This window comes from Crinia signifera, chromosome 1, assembly GCF_055691185.1.
Source record: "Crinia signifera chromosome 1, ASM5569118v1, whole genome shotgun sequence".
NCBI lineage: Eukaryota > Metazoa > Chordata > Amphibia > Anura > Myobatrachidae > Crinia > Crinia signifera.
In genome coordinates this window covers 62,025,596-62,043,127 of record NC_139217.1, presented here as the reverse complement: position 1 = coordinate 62,043,127, position 17,532 = coordinate 62,025,596, and the positions used below count along the sequence as shown (strand labels likewise).

Sequence of the window (17,532 nt, the reverse complement as noted above, 5' to 3'; positions counted from 1 at the left end):
TCCCTCACTGCACTGGAGAGTGCAGGGCACCTCTACAGGCTACTCTGCAGTGCTGCGGTGAACTCCCCCCAATTGCCCCTCCATGGAGAGGTCAGTAAAAACTAACACAGAAGGATATTAATAGTTAATGGGGCAAAATGGCGAAAGATAATGAGGAAGGGTAGCAAAAGATAAGGGGGGAGGTGGTAAAAGATAAGGGGCAGTGGTAAGGTATGATTCAACACCTCTGATTGTGCCATGGCCATGCTATCATCCAATCTTGACTGATTCAAATAGCTGCAAAGTTGGCTTGTATGAAACCTACCTTTAGACTGTGGGTCATAATCTGAACTGGTCACTGTAAGAAGGTACTGTATAATGGGTCAGATGCACTAAAGGTCCAAACACACTGGGAGACTATGCCCAGCGTGTATGGACAGCGATGATCACTATCATCGCTGCGGGGAAAGCCGCTCAGTGCATACACACTGAGCAGCTTGCCCCCTGCCCGTAGCCGACGGAGGGGGGGGAGGACGGCGTTGCATAGCGGAGCGCTATGCAAAGCCGTCCTGAAAGCCACTCATCTGCTGGTATAACCAGCAGATGAACGGCTTTCCCGGAGATGATGCGGGAGTGCTCACCGCTCATCGCCGGGCCATACACACTGGGCAGCTTGAGCTGAAAGCCACTCAAACCTGCTGTTTTGAGCGACTTTCTGCTTAAAGTCGCCCAGTGTGTGTATGGGTATTAAGCTTCAAAAGTGATAAAATGGAGAGTGATAAACAGCCAGCCAATCAGCTCCTACCTGCCATGTCACAGACTGTGTTTGAAAGATGTCAGTTAGGAGCTGATTGGCTGGCTCTTTATCACTCTCCATTTTATCACTTTTGAAGCTTAGTGCATCTGTCTCAATATGAACTGGTGGGCACTGTAATGTTACTTCATATAAACCGTGGCACTGCAATTAGCCACTAAAATGTGGCATAATATGAACTGGGGCAGGGCTGGGCAACACCGGCCCTCCAGATGTTAGTGAACTACACATCCCAGGATGCTTTGCATTAGTTTTGCTATGTGGCCATTCTGAAACTGATGCAAGGCATGCTGGGATGTGTAGTTCATCAACATCTGGAGGGCCGGTGTTGCCCAGCCCTGGGGGCACTGTAATTTTACTTTATATAAACTGAGGCAATGCAATGAGGAACTAAAGTGTGGCATAATATGAACTGGGGGCATTGTATGCCATAACGTGAATTGGGGGCACTGTGTTGCTTAATGTGTACTGGCAGCCCTACACTATGACATAACATGAGCTGGGGCACATTATGGGTCATAACAGTAACAACTGCTTGTGAGAGGTGTCACTACTTCCAAATGTTCAGGCTAAGGCACTGACCATGGTGTTGCATCTTATACATCAGCTACAGTACTGCTGGTGCTCATCTAAAGGTGCCCATACACTGGGCGATTGTGACGAATCGGGCCATAAAATAGGGGGAAAATCGGTTCCTTTTGATGTCCCCTCAGGTCCAATGCGGGATTAAAAAAATGCCCCAGGATTGGCATCCCTACTCAGTTCCCATCCGCCGCACGGACCGCTGACCAGCGCCGCAGGGACCCCCGCTGCCCGCTGCCTGCCACACACAGCAGGGGCCCCGCTGCCCGCCCCCCACCAGCTCCCCAGGGATATGCATGCAATAAATCGCATGCGATTTATTGCATGTATAATTTAGCACATTAACTGCCAAATTGTAAGCAGCCTCCCGGGGAACTGCTGGAGGTCTTTCCTGGGCAAACTGGTCTAACTTGTCCTAAGGACAAGTCGGACCCAGTGTATTGGGGCCTTCTCAGGGGATACGGTCGAATTGTTGACATCACTTAGGTCGACAGTCATTAGGTCGAGACCGTTGGGTCGACAAGTGGGAAGGTCGACAGGTGTCTAGGTTGACATAGGTGAAGGTCGACATAGGACAAGGTCGACATAGGACAAGGTCGACATGGGTTTAGGTCAACATAGCATTATGTCGACATGGGTTATGTCGACATGTCGAAAGGTCGACATGGTTTTTGTTACGGTTGACTTCCAACTGTGTCCATGTCGACTGTGTCGACATTCGGGTAAAAAAAACTGTAAAAAAAACCATGTCGACCTAAAGCTATGTTGACCTTAACCCATGTCGACCTTGTCCTATGTCGACCTTCACCTATGTCGACCTAGACAACAGTCGACCTTCCCACCTGTCGACCCAACGGTGTCGACCTAAGTGTGGTTGATAAAACGATCCACGCCCCTTCACAGTTTATATTATGTTGGTCTATATGCACCTAATAACATGGCACCAGCTCTGTAAAACTTTAGGAACATGACAATTTATGCAATTTAATGAAAACCTTTATCTATATGGATCTGTACAACTTATAAAAATGAACTGATATAAAGGTGAGATGTATTAAAGTATCTAGATTTAATTGGGGACATTATACCCGTAACCCTATAACCAATGTTGAATCTTCAGTAGTTTAGTATTTAGGGAAAGTAAGCTGGGTACACATATGTACAATTTCCTTTTTCTTGCGACCGTTCGATCGACCGAATACACGTTCGGCCGTCCAAAACATACGACCGTTCTGCGCGTACACATATGTACAATTTTACTTGCGACGTCCGATGTACTCCCGTCCAAACAATCGCAAGAAGAAGTATATGAGAGACCCTGTAACCCTTTGCCTGCTGTTTTAACTAATGTGTATATAATGTATATATGTTGAGCAGTGGCTCAACACTTTAGACGCATCCCTTTAAGACATTAATCAATGTTGAAGTTTTAATAGAGTGGGCTGGAAGCTCTTTTCAGGGCACCAGCTTCACACTATTAAAACTTCAACATTGATTAATGTCTTAAAGTGATGCGTCTAAAGTGTTTGGCAGTGAGGCATTATACACACATTAGTTAAAACAGCAGGCAAAGGGTTACAGGGTCTCTCATAATGCAGCATACCACCGTGCTTTGTCAAACTGTCAAGCATATCGATCGAACATGCGTACACACTTCACTTTTGTTCCGATATGGAGCCGTCCTGTCGGATGAAATATTAAGCAGCAAAGAACCTTCGACCGACCGACCGTGGACGGCCAAGAGCGTTTTTGGCCGTTTATCGGTCGCACAGCAGCAATTGGGACAGCGTACACACCTATACAATCGAACGGCCGTTTGCCCCCAGATTGGAAGAACGGCCCGACGATTGTATATATGTGTACCCAGCTTAACACTGGGGCAGATGTATTAAAGCTGGCCATACATCAGAAAGATCGATCTTAAGATCGATTGCGCTCATGATTGTGTACAATTTCCCTTGAAATCCCCGGCAGTCCTTGGTGGTTTTTGGACACACAATCTACACACAATCGATCATACAATCAATCATACAATCCATCTACTGCATGATTGTGTACACAAGATGTGCACACAATCTGCATACAATCCATCTTACAATCAGTCATACAATCCATCTGCTGATTGATTGTATGATTATGTACATAAGATGTGCACACAATCTGCATACAATCCATCTTACAATCAGTTGAGATTGTATGATTGGGTACAATATCTTTCTGATGTATGGCCACCTTAAGCCTGGCGAAGAGATAAACTGGAGATAAAGTGGAAGGAGATAATGCACCGGCCAATCACCTCCTAACTGACATATTTCAAACATAGCTGATTGGCTGGTGCATTATCTCCTTTCACTTTAACTCCAGTTTATCTCTTCGCCAGGCTTAATACATCTGCCCCATTGTATCTGTGCATCTAGAACTTAAGCGATCACATTGCTGTGTGTGCACTCTCCTGGCTGCCTGCTGTATTAGTAATGAGGACAATGAGCCCTTTCAGGCACTGCCCGCACTTCCTGCTCCAATGAGAAGTCAGAGAGTCCTGGAGCAGCTCTGCCATTGGCCAGGACGCTGCTGCAGTTGCTGCTTGAAAGCTTTAGGAGCTGGGAAGTCTGACAAATAAGCAGCATGTATACTGGAGGAGCGTGGTGCTGGGCTTTGGCAATAGTACTGTGCCCACCTCTGCCCCAGGAGCTGCTCCTGTGACTGCAGCCCAGACATGAAGGCCAGGCTGCAGAAGCTGATCTCAGTGCACCTAGACACCGGGCAAGAGAAGGAGAATAAGGTATATAGGGCACAGGGTATGTGCTGCCTGTAGGATGGAATGGATGGTTTCCTTCCTGCTGCTTCTACTGTTACTAACCGGATCTCTTTACAGCAGGCATTTGACTTTGGCTCTGTTGCTGTAATGGAGCTTTGCTGGTACTTGTAGTTCCCCTGCAGCTTCTAGAGCTACACATTTCCCAGGACACTTTCTGGATTTTACTTTGATCGTCTTAAAGTTCTTACTGTACTTTCACTTCTTCTGTTGATGCAAGTGGGGCTGTGTATTGGTAATGGGGCATCATTAGTTCTTGTAGACATTTTGTATTAAGTCTTATTACTGTCATTTGCCACCCTGAGTCCTTCTGCTATTCCCACTCAACTATGATAAAACTCCCTGAATAACAACAAAGGCATTCTGCTGTTCAATTGTTCAGTGAACAAACTATGCAATAGTTACTGGGCAGTGATAATAAGCAGGGGCTGCCATGGTAGAGGTCGGGTTGGTGGCTGTGCTGTCTGATGATGATGACGAATAATAATCAAAATGACTGGCAATTCTGCTGAATCAGGCTGGGTGATGGTCACAGCTTTTTGTTTTCTTGCGAAATACAGTGTTTATGTATAATAGCATGTTTTCTGTTTGTCATATAACCCAATAATACCTTTTTTATATGAGTATACAATATTTGCTGGAAGTAAGTGTCACATACTAGGGATTATTTCACTTTTGCTGGCAAAACTTCTATTAACTTTTATGTCTGGGTATTCTTCTTAATGTGTTGCACTAGTCCTTAATCCCTTTGGAGTGTTTTGTCTTTCTGTTAGAACACGCAGCACTGTCACATTACCCTTTGGTATAATGTATACACCAACTCAAAGCCAGCAAATGGAGTTCTGCGTGTCCCACCATGCCTGTGATTAGGGCTTTGCACAATGTTCTGTGTTTGCAGTCACCTGTTCTACATAAAAATAATGGTTTAGGAATTTCTAGTCAATTTCCCGGTACCGGCATTAACACCGATGTAAAAGATTTCTGCTTAAGGTTCCTCCTCTCCCTACCTACATGGATCTGTTATGAGACCTTTAGTGGACAAGAGAACCTCCATAAAGTTTCTGTGAATTGGTTGATTTGCAAGTGTGAGGTTTATCCATGATGCTGCAGTGCACATCCCTATGAACCAGGATATGCAGACAACTTCATTTCCTGTGATTTGGCCTTGAGGAAAGGGATGGGCTAGGCCAAGACAAGTGATTCTTAAGGCGACCATACACTTGTGCAACTTCTCTCCTCGGAGAAGTTGCACGCAATCATGTCCCCCCTTACACTGCTTGTGACATTTTACGAGCGGCAGAATCGCATGTACGATATACTGTATCTCACCTCTGGGTGGCGATCACCGGAGGCAGTGCCGGTCACTCCCCGGCGGCAGCGTTCACTCCCCCTCCTCCAGCAATCGCAGCGGATGCTGTACGTAATTCAGCGTAGTGGCGGTGCATCGCATGGGCTCCCTCAGCGGCACTGCGCTAATTGCGTACAGCGTCCGTGGCGAGTGCCGGAGCAGGGGGACTGAATGCGACTGCCGGGAAGTCACCGTGGATCCCAGCGTGTGTCAGCGGGGATTGATGCGGTGCCTGGGCCGGAGGAGGGTAAGTATAGACCAGCCATTTTACCCCCACTATCCACGTCATACCCCCACTATCCATGTCGGTGTGGAGTTGATTTTATAAAGTGTGGAGAGTGCAGCGAGCCACCGAGCCCAAACGTGGTGAGCGCACTTGTATCTGTGTCCCCACTTTATAAAATCAACTCCTCGCCGACGTGGATAGTGGGGATATTAAGCATTGTGTATATTTAGGACTCCAGAGCAACTTACGTAGTTTACGTAGCCAGCATAGTGCAGTATTGGTTTTCTGATTACACCACTACATAATGGACGCCCTGATAATACACAAGTACCGTTATCACTGTCCAATCAGCTTATAGCTGTAATTTTGACAGTTGAGCTGATTGGCAAAAACATGCAAGCGCCTTCCGCAAAACTTGTTTCATCTGCGCCAACCCCTTGATACTCAAAGCAGACCTAACATAAAAGACAGATGGGCTAATAACTGTTGCCAAAATTATTCTGAATAGGGTGCAAGTATGTCGGCGAAGGCACAAGTGTTGGATCAAGCCTAGGCACATGGGCTGAGATCGCAAGTGCGGACCAATCGGATCACTCTTTCCGTGACCTGGGTGGTGTCTTGCGGTATTCATATTATGCATTGAAAAGCACTTGCCGAATACATATGACTCCAAATAGTCTTCAATGGCTCTATCCAAATAACTAAAGAATCAATAGATCTATTTATTCCTTCGTTACTACCCCTTTGCCATTGTGGCGGTAACTCGTGTTATTGCAGAAACAACCATCCTGGCAATTCTACCTCGGCTCAAAGAAGGGTTAAGGCTAGGTTGCCCTGTGTATAATGGGTAACCCGGGTTTAGTGTGACCGTGTCAAATCTAGGATCAAAATCCCAGGTCGGGCCCGGCATTGTGATGTGAAAGCGGTATTACTGAGACGGCACCTGCGCACAGATTGCTGTGTAGTGTATGTTTTGTGTATGTAACCCTTGCTGAACAGTTCTGTATACTAGTAGTGATCTGCTGCAGCCCAGGGGTTAACCTTGCACAAACCTGTATTAGTAATGTAAGAGCAGCTGTCCCTGTATTCTCCTGTCTCCAACTTGTACTGAGCCGTGTGGGAGATGTCATTCTTTGCATTCTGCACAGTTGAGGGGTTTTTATTTATTTTGCAGAACAAGGTTCTGGCAATTGGTGCTGACACTGCTAATTCCTAGTTGGTTCATAGGGCGCTCTTCTCTGAACAGGTGCTTCACCTTCTAATATACTTAAGAAAAACCTTAAAGGAAACAACATGATATAAAATGCTCTGTACCCACAAGTTGTGGTTGGTAAGGAAAGTAATACCCCTTTCAGACATACGCGAAAATCCCAGGTTTTTTCACATGAACGCGCCCAAACCCGGGACTAGTATGTCTGAAAGGGTATACCCGGGATTTCACTCCCGGATACTGAGCACCTGCAATTGACCAGGGTTTTTCCCGGTATAATACCCGGCTTATGTCTGAATGGGTTTTTTCACATGAACGCGCCCAAACCTGGGACTAGTATGTCTGAAAGGGTATACCCGGGATTTCACTCCCGGATACTGAGCACCTGCAATTGACCAGGGTTTTTCCCGGTATAATACCCGGCTTATGTCTGAATGGGTTTACCCGGGTTTTTCAGTGTTAAACATGTGATGTTGCTTTTTTTTTTTTTTTTGCTGCTGGGGCGTGTCCCATTTTAATGATGAAACACTGAAATGCTTGATAAGCCTGGCTTATGTGTGAAAGGGGTATACCCGGGTTTTTCCCGGATTTGAGGTGTAGTGTGAAGGGGGTCTGTTACTAAAATCCTGGGAGTGACCTGGGTTGAAAATCCCGGGTAAACCTGGCCAAAATCCCGGGTAGTATGTCTAAGAGGGGTATAAATGTGTTGGGCATCAATGGGCAAGACATATGTCCTCAGAAGGCACCAGAGATCTGCTACAGGGCTGCCAACATCACTGCTTTGAACAAAGTGTTTTACGTTGCAGGTAACGCCATATATCTACCCCCCCCCCCCCAGTATTGGCCATTTGGTCTATAAAGTGCCAAAGAAAGAGACACACCCCACCAGCTGGTAGTACTCCCCTTTGTGTCCATTCGAAAGTACAGTACCTAAGGTGCCTGGTGGAAAATCAGGATAATCATTGGCGTCAGAGGTGAGACTAGAGTAGACACTGCTTCCACTATTTATTCCATCTAGCCAACGTAGGGTGTAAACAGGGTAGAAACTAGGATGTTCTTTCCCCCGGGGCAAGGCATCAATTTAACTCCGGACCGTCTCCTCCGCTCCTGCATGTACATAGGGTTATCCCATCGAGCAGCTGAGTCATGTGACACCCCCCCCCCCCCCCACTAGTGTCCCGCTGTTGTGGCCCTGATGAGGGGCACTTAAGACCCCATCCACTAGTGCAATTTTGGCATTGGACTGAGGAATCTGAGTGGATAGTGGGCCTTTAGATTTTCAAGGAAATAATTAAATAGTCGGCAGGAGAGTGTGGTTTTCCAGCATCACTACTACTTGGAGCAGTACGGATGGTATAACGGTTAGCCTCACAACACTTATGTCATGGGTTCGGTTCCCACCATTGGCCTAACTGTGCAGAGTTTGTATATTCTCCCTGTACTTGCATGGGTTTCCTAACACAATCTAAACCAATTAGTTATTACCAATTAATTCTAGAATGTCTTTGTGTCTGTGTACATGTGGTAGGGAATATAGATTGTAAGCTCCACTGGGGCAGGGACTGTTGTGGATGCTGCAGAATATGTGTGCGCTATACGTATAAGAAACTATAAATAAATAATAAAGAGATTCCCAGATTTCATCCAGTCCATAACCTGACCAAGCATAATCTCACCATAATAACTGAGAATTGAATTTCTCTGTTGGGTGGGTACCATCTAGGGAGGTGGGGCTGGTGGTTTCAACTCCTCAGAATGGTACATGTCTGGTTTTACCACCAATGGCCCAAATTACTGTATAATACTGATGGCTGGGCCCGATTTTGGTGAAATGCAAAAACAGCGTCAGACTAATTTAATTAGCTTCTATGAGGAAGTCAGTAGGGGGCTGGACTTAGGGAAATCTGTTGATTTTTAATACTTCTTGATTTCGCTAAAGCTTTTGACATGGTACATCACAAAAGATAATGAATAAAACTAGGTAATTTAGGGTTAGGAGATAAAATTTGTAATTGGATTAAAAACTGGTTGAACAATTGGGGACAGAGAGTGGTAGTAAATGGTATACATTCCAGCTGGGGTAAGGTCCAAAGTGGAGTCGTTCAATATTGGGACCCACCTTGTTTAATCTATTCATTAATTATATAGGAAGTGACATAGTGAGTAAAATTGCAATATTTGCAGAGGACATGAAAATTGAGTAAGGAAATTAACTCGGGAGAGGATGTGGATACACAAAGTGACTTAATTCTACTGTAAAGGTGGAAAATGTGCAGCACATACTTTTTGAACTGTGCGACGGGATGTGCGCGGAAGCACACATCACATAGCATCCGCAAATTGGTGCATGTATGGGCACCTTTTACTCAAGTCAGTTGTTACAAGTCTAATACTGTAGGTTGAACTCGATGGACTAACGTCTTTTTTTCAATCTTAACTTCTATGTAGAGTCTAGGGTGACATGGGAAAAAGTAGACCCAGGCAAAAGGTGGATATGGAATTGGTTAAAATTCGGTGTTTTTTTTTTTTTTTTTTTTTGGGGGGTGTACATTTTTGTCTTGTGGCACCTGGTACCCCCCACATCCACTCTCATTGGCTCGCTTCACCTGCCATGTTTCAGGCCAGTTGACTCTGCTACAGCTGCATTCAGCATACTTTAGTATTATTATGACAAGCCGGATTACATTTTTTTTTTCTTTCATTATAACATTAATGCAAAAAAAACCACAACTGTTTAAACTCGTGTTTTTTTTTTTTTTTTTTCTCAACCCTGAAATACATTTATCACAATTTTGTTTTACTTTATGGCCAGTATTCAATGCCGGTGCGAGCGGCCGGCGAGGGGGTTAAACTGCGAGGATCACAGAAAACCAGTCGCAGTCACTGCTCGCCCACGGCATTGAATATATGCCTATGTCGACCAGTAGTGGTTGCTCTATGGACTGTTGTCTTAATAACTGTTGATCTAGTGTGGATCAGTGGGTGTTACAGCTTCACTCCTGTATACAATCCTACAGGTTCTGTAGCTAAATCAGTATAAAGGCCCATACACACTGGGCGATTTTTGAGCTGCAAGTAGCTCAGTTTTGTGTATGGACCAGCACTGGCTGGTGTAAACGATATTAAGCCCAGTGATTGTCTCATCCCCCCCCTTCCCCCATTATTGCAACCCACTCAAAATCGCCCAGTGTGTATGGACCTTAAGTAAATGAAAATAAATCTGCTACAATCAGCCAGAGAGTAGGGATAATTTATAAATGCTTAAAATAAGTTGCTAAGCAACCCCCGACCTCCCCTTCCATCCTGAAATAACACCAGCACCTTCTCCAGCCAATGTATCTGGAAGGAACCATAATAATCTATTTCTGGACTTTACAGTTCCCAGGTATATAATGAATGAATCCTGAGCTAGCAGCACTTTCTGTCTGTACCTATAACAATTCCATATGCTGATCTAGGTTTCATGTATGCTGTGCAAGGCCTATCTGAGTTTGCCAACTACAAATGCCAAAACCTACCTGTTTGCACCGTGCCACTCTATCAAAGGCAAGTCTTTACAAAATTACCCTCCACTTCCCGAACGCTACCTAATTTGTTATGATTAAAATGAAGAAATATGCAAATAAATTCATTCCCTTGCATGTATGTGGTAACTTAAGTTTCTTTATTAGAAGGAACCGAAAGCCATAAATCCAGTCACCTGAGAATAGTTTAATAGAATGGACTGAAAAATGTTCCCTGATTTCTCTTTTACTGCTCTATAATAGTTATCTGTAAAGCATACAAATGAGAATATTCAGGAAAATGTGGGAGATGCACGGAATGTTTCTTCAGACCAGTGCCAGTGACGGGTAACTGCTTATATTGCTATCTGTCTTGTGTTGACCACGATATTAAATCTTCCTGTTGACTCATTTCCGCAAGCTGTACGGCGAGGCAGAGAATCCCAGCTATTGGTTAGTCAGAGGAGCGAGCAACCCAGGCAGGAAATGAATAAAGGAAATGTAACCTGGGATTAAGTCGCATTGTTCTATGGGTGGGCAGGAATATTTCCCTGCTTATTAAACAAATCAGCCCTGTTTTCCTGTTCCTCGTGTGACTGGCATTGCTGTGTCTTGGAACATGCTAGTTTTTAAGGCGTGCGGTGCCTGGGTCGGCAATGTTTAGGTTGACAGTCGAACATGTAATTTTTGACCATTAGTGGTCGACCTAGATATTGTCTACAATCTATGACCATAGACCGTTTTTATTCTGTCTGCTATGTGTTTCACCTCTTTGATAACTACTTTGTTTATCACTTCCTGATCTACCGTCTAATACCCCGTTTTCACTGCAGGCAAATTCCCGGGTCTAGCATGTCGACCCGGGAATTTGCCTTTTAACACTGGATTTTTGGCAGTGTGAACAGGTCGCATACCCGGATCTCCTACACGGGTAAAACCCTTATTTGTACCCATGTCTGAGATCCTGGTATGCAGACACGGGTTGACCCGTTCACACTGCAGAAAAACCCGTGTTTAAAGGCAAATTCCCGGGTAGAACTTCTTCACCCGGGAATTTGCATTGCAGTGAGAACGGGGGTCCAGCGCGGCAGTCCCCGGCATTTCAGTGCCGGGGAAAAGCCGGGTATTTCTCACTCGCAGTGAGCACACGGCATAAAGTAATAGGAGACTTCAGGGCAATATCCAATTGATGGTTGCTGATCCTCATTAGGATCGGGTTTAGCTGCATACAACCAGAGCCGGATTTGTGCCTAGGCCCGTGAGGCACCGGCCTCAGGGCGGCACCAATTAAGGGCGGCATGCAGGCTGACATTCTGTTAAATATTAGCATGGCACAGCAGGTGGGCATCAGCGAGTGATGAGTGCCGCAAACATGAATTATCATATGTCAGCGGCAGCGCCACTCGTCACCCGCCACTGCCCACCCACTCTGCCATGCACATTAAATCACTGCTTAGTGGCTGGGTCCGACGGTCCCCCTGCGCGTCCAGAAATGGCTCAGGCTCACTGCTGCCGGCTCCCACCCATTGGCTACTCTACACACACACAGTCTATTGCCTGCTGTGTACCCAGCAGCTGAGCGGCGCGCAGATCCTCCCCGCACTCAGTCAGTCAGTGTGTGAGCCGGAGAGAGACTGACGGAGACACTGTCCTAATAAGTGCCTCCCTCCGGGTCCTCCGTGAAGTGAGCAGTCCAGAGTGCTTAAAAAAATATTAAGGTGGACTACAGTTACATTTTTATGAAATGTATAAATAACAATGTATATACATATATGATTACATTAAAATAGGGGGGGGGGCACAAAAATGTTGTGCCTAGGGGCGGCCTGACCCATAAATTCGCCCCTGCATACAACAAGGTATACTAATGGACACAATACAAAAAGACCAGTTTGAGTTCTTAAATTGAGATCTTTTCGTTTCTTCGAGCTAACCACCCCCGGGGTATGCGAGCTGAAATGTCAGCACTAAAATCTGATCATGTCCGAACAGAGCAATCATTAAATATGTTTGGCTCCTGGTGCTCTAAAGATGGCCAATACACTTGTCCGGTTTTTGCCTGATATCATCTAATTTTGACACCTCAAGCCTATACATCTGATGCAGACTGGCAAATCGGATGTGTTTTAAGCTCTGATCCAATGCACGGTCCCGTGTGCATCTTGATCGCCAGTGCTGCACTAAGGACCAGTTTGGCCAGAGCCTTGACTCGCATCGCATGCAAAAGGACCGCATGTGATCGGGACACGTGGGATGCTGATGGGCGGTTCAAGGAGTCCGGCTGCAACTTGTCTCTTTTAGAAAATTCTACGTAACCATTAAATAGCTTCCCCCCCCCCCCCCCCCCGTTTCATTTGATTTTAGTGGGAGATGTATGAAGCAGTGGGGAAGTTGCCCCTGGCAACTAATCACCTGTTAAGTAACTTTTTATCAAGTGCGTTCTGTAAAATGTTAGGTAGCAGCTGATTGGTTGCCATGGGGAACTTTTCCACTGTTTTCACTAAGTGGTTAGTGGTCTCCCTGTGTGCTTAGTATTTGTTTGCTTTAAAGACTGCAATTCAAGTATGTGATGGTGAAATGTCAGTGAGTGCTGTGTGTTTTGGCATAGCCAGCTTGGCTGTGTGGGGAGTCCCTTTGTACCAGATTCTATCTGTGCTAATGAACATTCTGGCCCTGAGTTATGTGCATTTTTGTTGCAGACTTTTTTTATTTTTTTTCCATCAATAGATTTTTATTGAAAAAAAATTTTTTTTTTTGTTCCGACCTAACTTCTAGCTATAATGATTAGAACAAATTATATTGAGCTATAACAGAGCCGGAGAGCAGAGTCCGCAGCGGCGGGAGCATAGAAAAAAAATCTATTCAAAAACTGGGCGGCCGCTGCTTGGCTGAGCTCTCGGAGAGCCGGGCAGGGGGAGGCGGGAGCTGTCATTGCTGAAAAAAAAAAAAAAAAAGCCCATACAATGAATGGGCAGCCTGTGATTGGCTGAGCGCTCTCTCAGCCAGTCAGCAATAGGCTGAGAGAGCGCTCAGCCAATCACAGGCTGCCTATTCATTGTATGGGCTTTTTTTTTTTCACCTGCCCGGAGCACAGGTCCCTGCTCTAGCGTCCTCAGTCCCCTGCCCAGCTTTAGCAAATCTTATGTGCAGCCTTATGGTGCGTACACACGGAAAGATTTGGCAAAAGATCTAAGCGTTCCCGATGGATTGAAACGACCAATCGTCCAAATCGTTCCGTGTGTATGAACGATATATCGGACGATGCGCGTGCCCGCCGATCGTTGGTAGAGGTCGCTGATCTTTCCTGCGTGCAGAAAGATCAGCGACCAATCGTTAGCGATGTGTACCAATCGTTTCATGTGTATGAATGATTTTGTAAGGTTGATTGACTGGCTCCCTCTCCCTCCACCATAGTTAAAGATCAATCGTTCATGTGTAATCGTTTGCTCAATCGTTCATCATTTGACACCAAATCGTTTGTGCAGGAGTTCATAAGAAATTGTTAAAGGCATTGAATCATTGCCCAAATCTATCTGTGTGTATGCACCTTAAGGTAAAGGGGTGCGCTTGCCTGACATCTTTTGTCCAGGTAGGATTTATTTATGTGTACACCTTCAGATCTTCTTAGTGTGTGGGCACCTTACGGTAGCCCTTGAGTCTCCATTAAAAGGCCTGATGGGTTTTGTGGATAATTTGAGCTAACTGGAGGAATTCTATTTTATTTATTTTTCATTTTGAGCTCTTGTAGCTATTAAAATATGTCCCGATACATAGCAATAAGGCTTGGTAAGATCTCGAGGGAAAATATGAAAAAGATCAATCATTGGAGACTCTGGGATAACCGTTTTAAAAACGTATGCAAACATGATCAGAATGTATGGAAAATATCTCCAATATTATTACAGTGTTTACAGCAAAACTTCGACTTCATTGGCCAAATTCTATGTAGTTTAACTGGTGTAAAATATAATCGGTGGAGAAGTTTTTAAAATGCATTTTCTTATGATTTGTTACATTTGGACATATAATGAGAATTAAGGTAAATCGACTACCATTGTTGCTGTGTAAATGGCGTAATTCAATCCCGGTCATGACTATCGGGGCCGCCCGAAAGTCGTGACCCGGTCCTGTTCTCGGCCCGCTCAACTGCATCTTGGCAGGGGAGATTCAATGTCCCACCTGTAGAATGCCCAAAAGAGGGGCGTTGAGATACAGCCGTTGATTGTCAAGATACGGCCGGGAGCTTGACAATCCAAGGCCGCTCTCGGCAGAATAGGCCCGATTGCTTCTAAAGTAAGGTCCGTTCTGCCAAGATGCTTGTTCAATGCTGTCAGGACAGACCGCATTGAATAGGCACCCGGTGCTATTTCCCTTATCAGAAATAGTGGCGGGGATTGAGTACTGTAAAGGCCCCCATACACTAGGGCGACTTGTCCTAAGAACAAGTCAGCCCCGATTTCCCCTGAGCTTCCCCAGCACTTGATGTGCCAATTTTTACATGTGATAATTCGGATGCGATTTATCACATGTAAACCCGGGAAGCTGCAGGGGAGCTAGCGGTTCGTGGGAGCGGGGACCGGTCCGAGGGGGGGCGGGAGCGGCAGGGAGTGGGGAGCGGCAGAAGCAGCCATACGTAACAAGAAAAGGAAGTATTATGTAGGTGCACTGACAGTCACAATATCTATTTTTAAGATTTAACTTTTATTATTTATTCATTAAAAAGGTGAAATATTAAAGAAAGAAATATAGAAATTTAAAATATCAATGACCACTGCTCCCCAACCTAAATTGTTGCAGGGTTCCTATTATCCCTGTATGTTTCCTATATGTTTTGATTTTAGCACTTTCTCTTGTAGTTTTAGACAGAGATGTCTGTGCTTATGTTGCGAACTCCTATATTGTTACACTGATGTATCAGAGTTTAGTGTTACAATGCAGGTTCCTAATAATGTGTATCCATTCCTGTTTATTCAACAAATCCTTACACATACGGTCCTGACTATTAAATATTCCTTATAGAGAGTTCAATTAATGAGCTGATGTGTAAATTGGCAGGAGCAGGCTGGGAGTGGGAACCGGTCCGGGGGAGCGGCGCGAGATATAGCGGCGGCAGGCGGGGACCGCGGCGCAGTGCAGAGCAGAGAGACCGGGGGCGCGGCAGGAGAATAGAAACCATCCTATTCAAAAGACTGGGCGGCCGCTGATTGACTGAGTTCCCAGCCAATCAGTAGCCGCCCAGTCTTTTGAATAGGATTTATTTCTATTCTCCCGCCACGCCCCCGGTCTCTCTGCACTGCGCCGCGGGACCGCGCATCGGATCAGATCAGATGTCATACTGTACTCAATTTGGCCAATTTCTCGGCCCAATCCTCCAGAATCAGGTGAAATCTGGGCCAAATCGCGTAGTGTATGGGGGCCTTAAGTGTGGATTCTCAATCGGCTTCCCTCTGCAGTTGAGTTTAGTTAGGATCTGAGTCTCTTGAAGCTTGGCATACCAAAATCTAATGGAACCTCTGATGTTACCTGATAATAATTTCCTTAATCTACTGGGGCGGAGGGAGCAAAAGAGGCCCAGAGGATTTATTGAACCAATGCGTTCTACCATGATATGTAAAGATCTCTGTATGGGGTAAATTGAATTGGGTCTGTAAGACGGGGAAAGGATTTGTTGCAGTCTTTTAAAACCCATAAAGAATTTTTTTGTTTGTTAATATTTAAAATATCACGTTATTAGCCTGTAATTGCATAACTAAACCATGCTGCAAAATATAAGAAACCGAGATGCACCCTTTTTGGATTACAAAGTTTAACTTTTCTGGAAATGTATGATGTGACCGTGCCAGGGTGGACTGATCAGATTTTGGCATTTGTCTTTGTGTTACCAGGAGACACCAGCAGAAATGAACTGTACACAAGCTCTGGAAGATTTGATCTGTTTATATTGTACGTGTATTTTTAGCCGCTTCAAATGCAAGGATTGTACAAGTGCAAACATGAGAGGGCTTCATTAACCCAACACTAGACTGCGGATTCTCTGTGGCTTTATTGTGTAATAAATATATGTATCACACTGTAAACATCTTTCCTTTTTACATAACTTCTGAATATCGGGTTTATTTGAATATATTTAGTATCTCTAGAGTTCCCTTCGTGAGTATATTACAGAATAAAAGGAAATGAGCCCAAATTATTTTATTTCCATTTGTGCAAAGCCCATACTGTAATATTCACTTGCCAGCTATACCATTAAACCCACTGATGGGTAAAGTCATTAACATGGATTATCTCGTTTCAATGGCACCTGGCAAGGGAACAGTCCGTGTTTGAAGCTAATGTGTTTTTAAAAGCAGGAAAAATGGGCAAGCGTAAGGATCTGAGGGATAGATGTATGAAGCAGTGATAGTTGAGAAGAAGTGGCCCTCCAGTTGTTATTGAACTACACATTCCAGCATGCTCTGCTACAGTTTTGCTATTTGGCCATTCTAAAACTGTTGCCGGGATGTGGAGTTCAACAACAGCTGGAGGGCCGAAGGTTCCCCATCCCTGCTATAGAGCTGTATAGAAAACATGTTGAGGTTCTTTCCCCTAGATTACTTGCTCTATCCATTAGACTGTTTGACGAAGGTGTCTTTCCTACTTCCATGTTGGAGGTCATCATTGTCGTGCTGCCCAAACCTGGTAAGGACCCTAAATGACCAGACTCCTACAGACCATCTCCCTGATCCCAACTGACGCTAAAATCCTGGCCATCCGGCTAAACTCTGTAATCCCCTTTATACACCCTGACCAAACTGGTTTTATGCCCGGGATGTCTACCTGTGCCAGCCTCTGGCGGGTATATACTCCTCTTCAGGCTTCCCATGAGGAGGGGGGCACTTCGGTTCTGGTGTCCTTGGATGCCGACCAAGGCGTTTGATTTTGTGGGAGGTTTTGAGGAGTATGGAGTTTGACCCGTCTTTTGTTAAGTGGGTGCAATTATTGTATTGCCAGCCCAGAGCTAGAATTTCTGTAAATGGCTTTGTTTTCCCTTGTTTTCCTTTGGCTAGTGTTACAAT

General features: G+C 45.1%; 1 protein-coding gene across 5 annotated transcripts in view; it reads left to right on the top strand.

Annotated features, from left to right (window-relative positions):
* The window catches only part of TBC1D1 (TBC1 domain family member 1), a 160,328-nt gene that overhangs the window by 24,591 nt on the left and 118,205 nt on the right, over window positions 1-17,532 (top strand). Inside the window, exon 1 of one of the 5 annotated variants that reach the window (XM_083158497.1) lies at window positions 3,969-4,157. The exons of 3 other annotated variants lie outside the window; for them this stretch is intronic. In XM_083158497.1, the coding sequence (XP_083014623.1) occupies window positions 4,092-4,157 (66 nt within the window). In that variant the 5' untranslated portion in view covers window positions 3,969-4,091. Of the gene's footprint in view, window positions 1-3,968; window positions 4,158-17,532 lie in introns of those variants that run through there. One more of the 5 variants, XM_083158524.1, reaches the window with a different exon arrangement.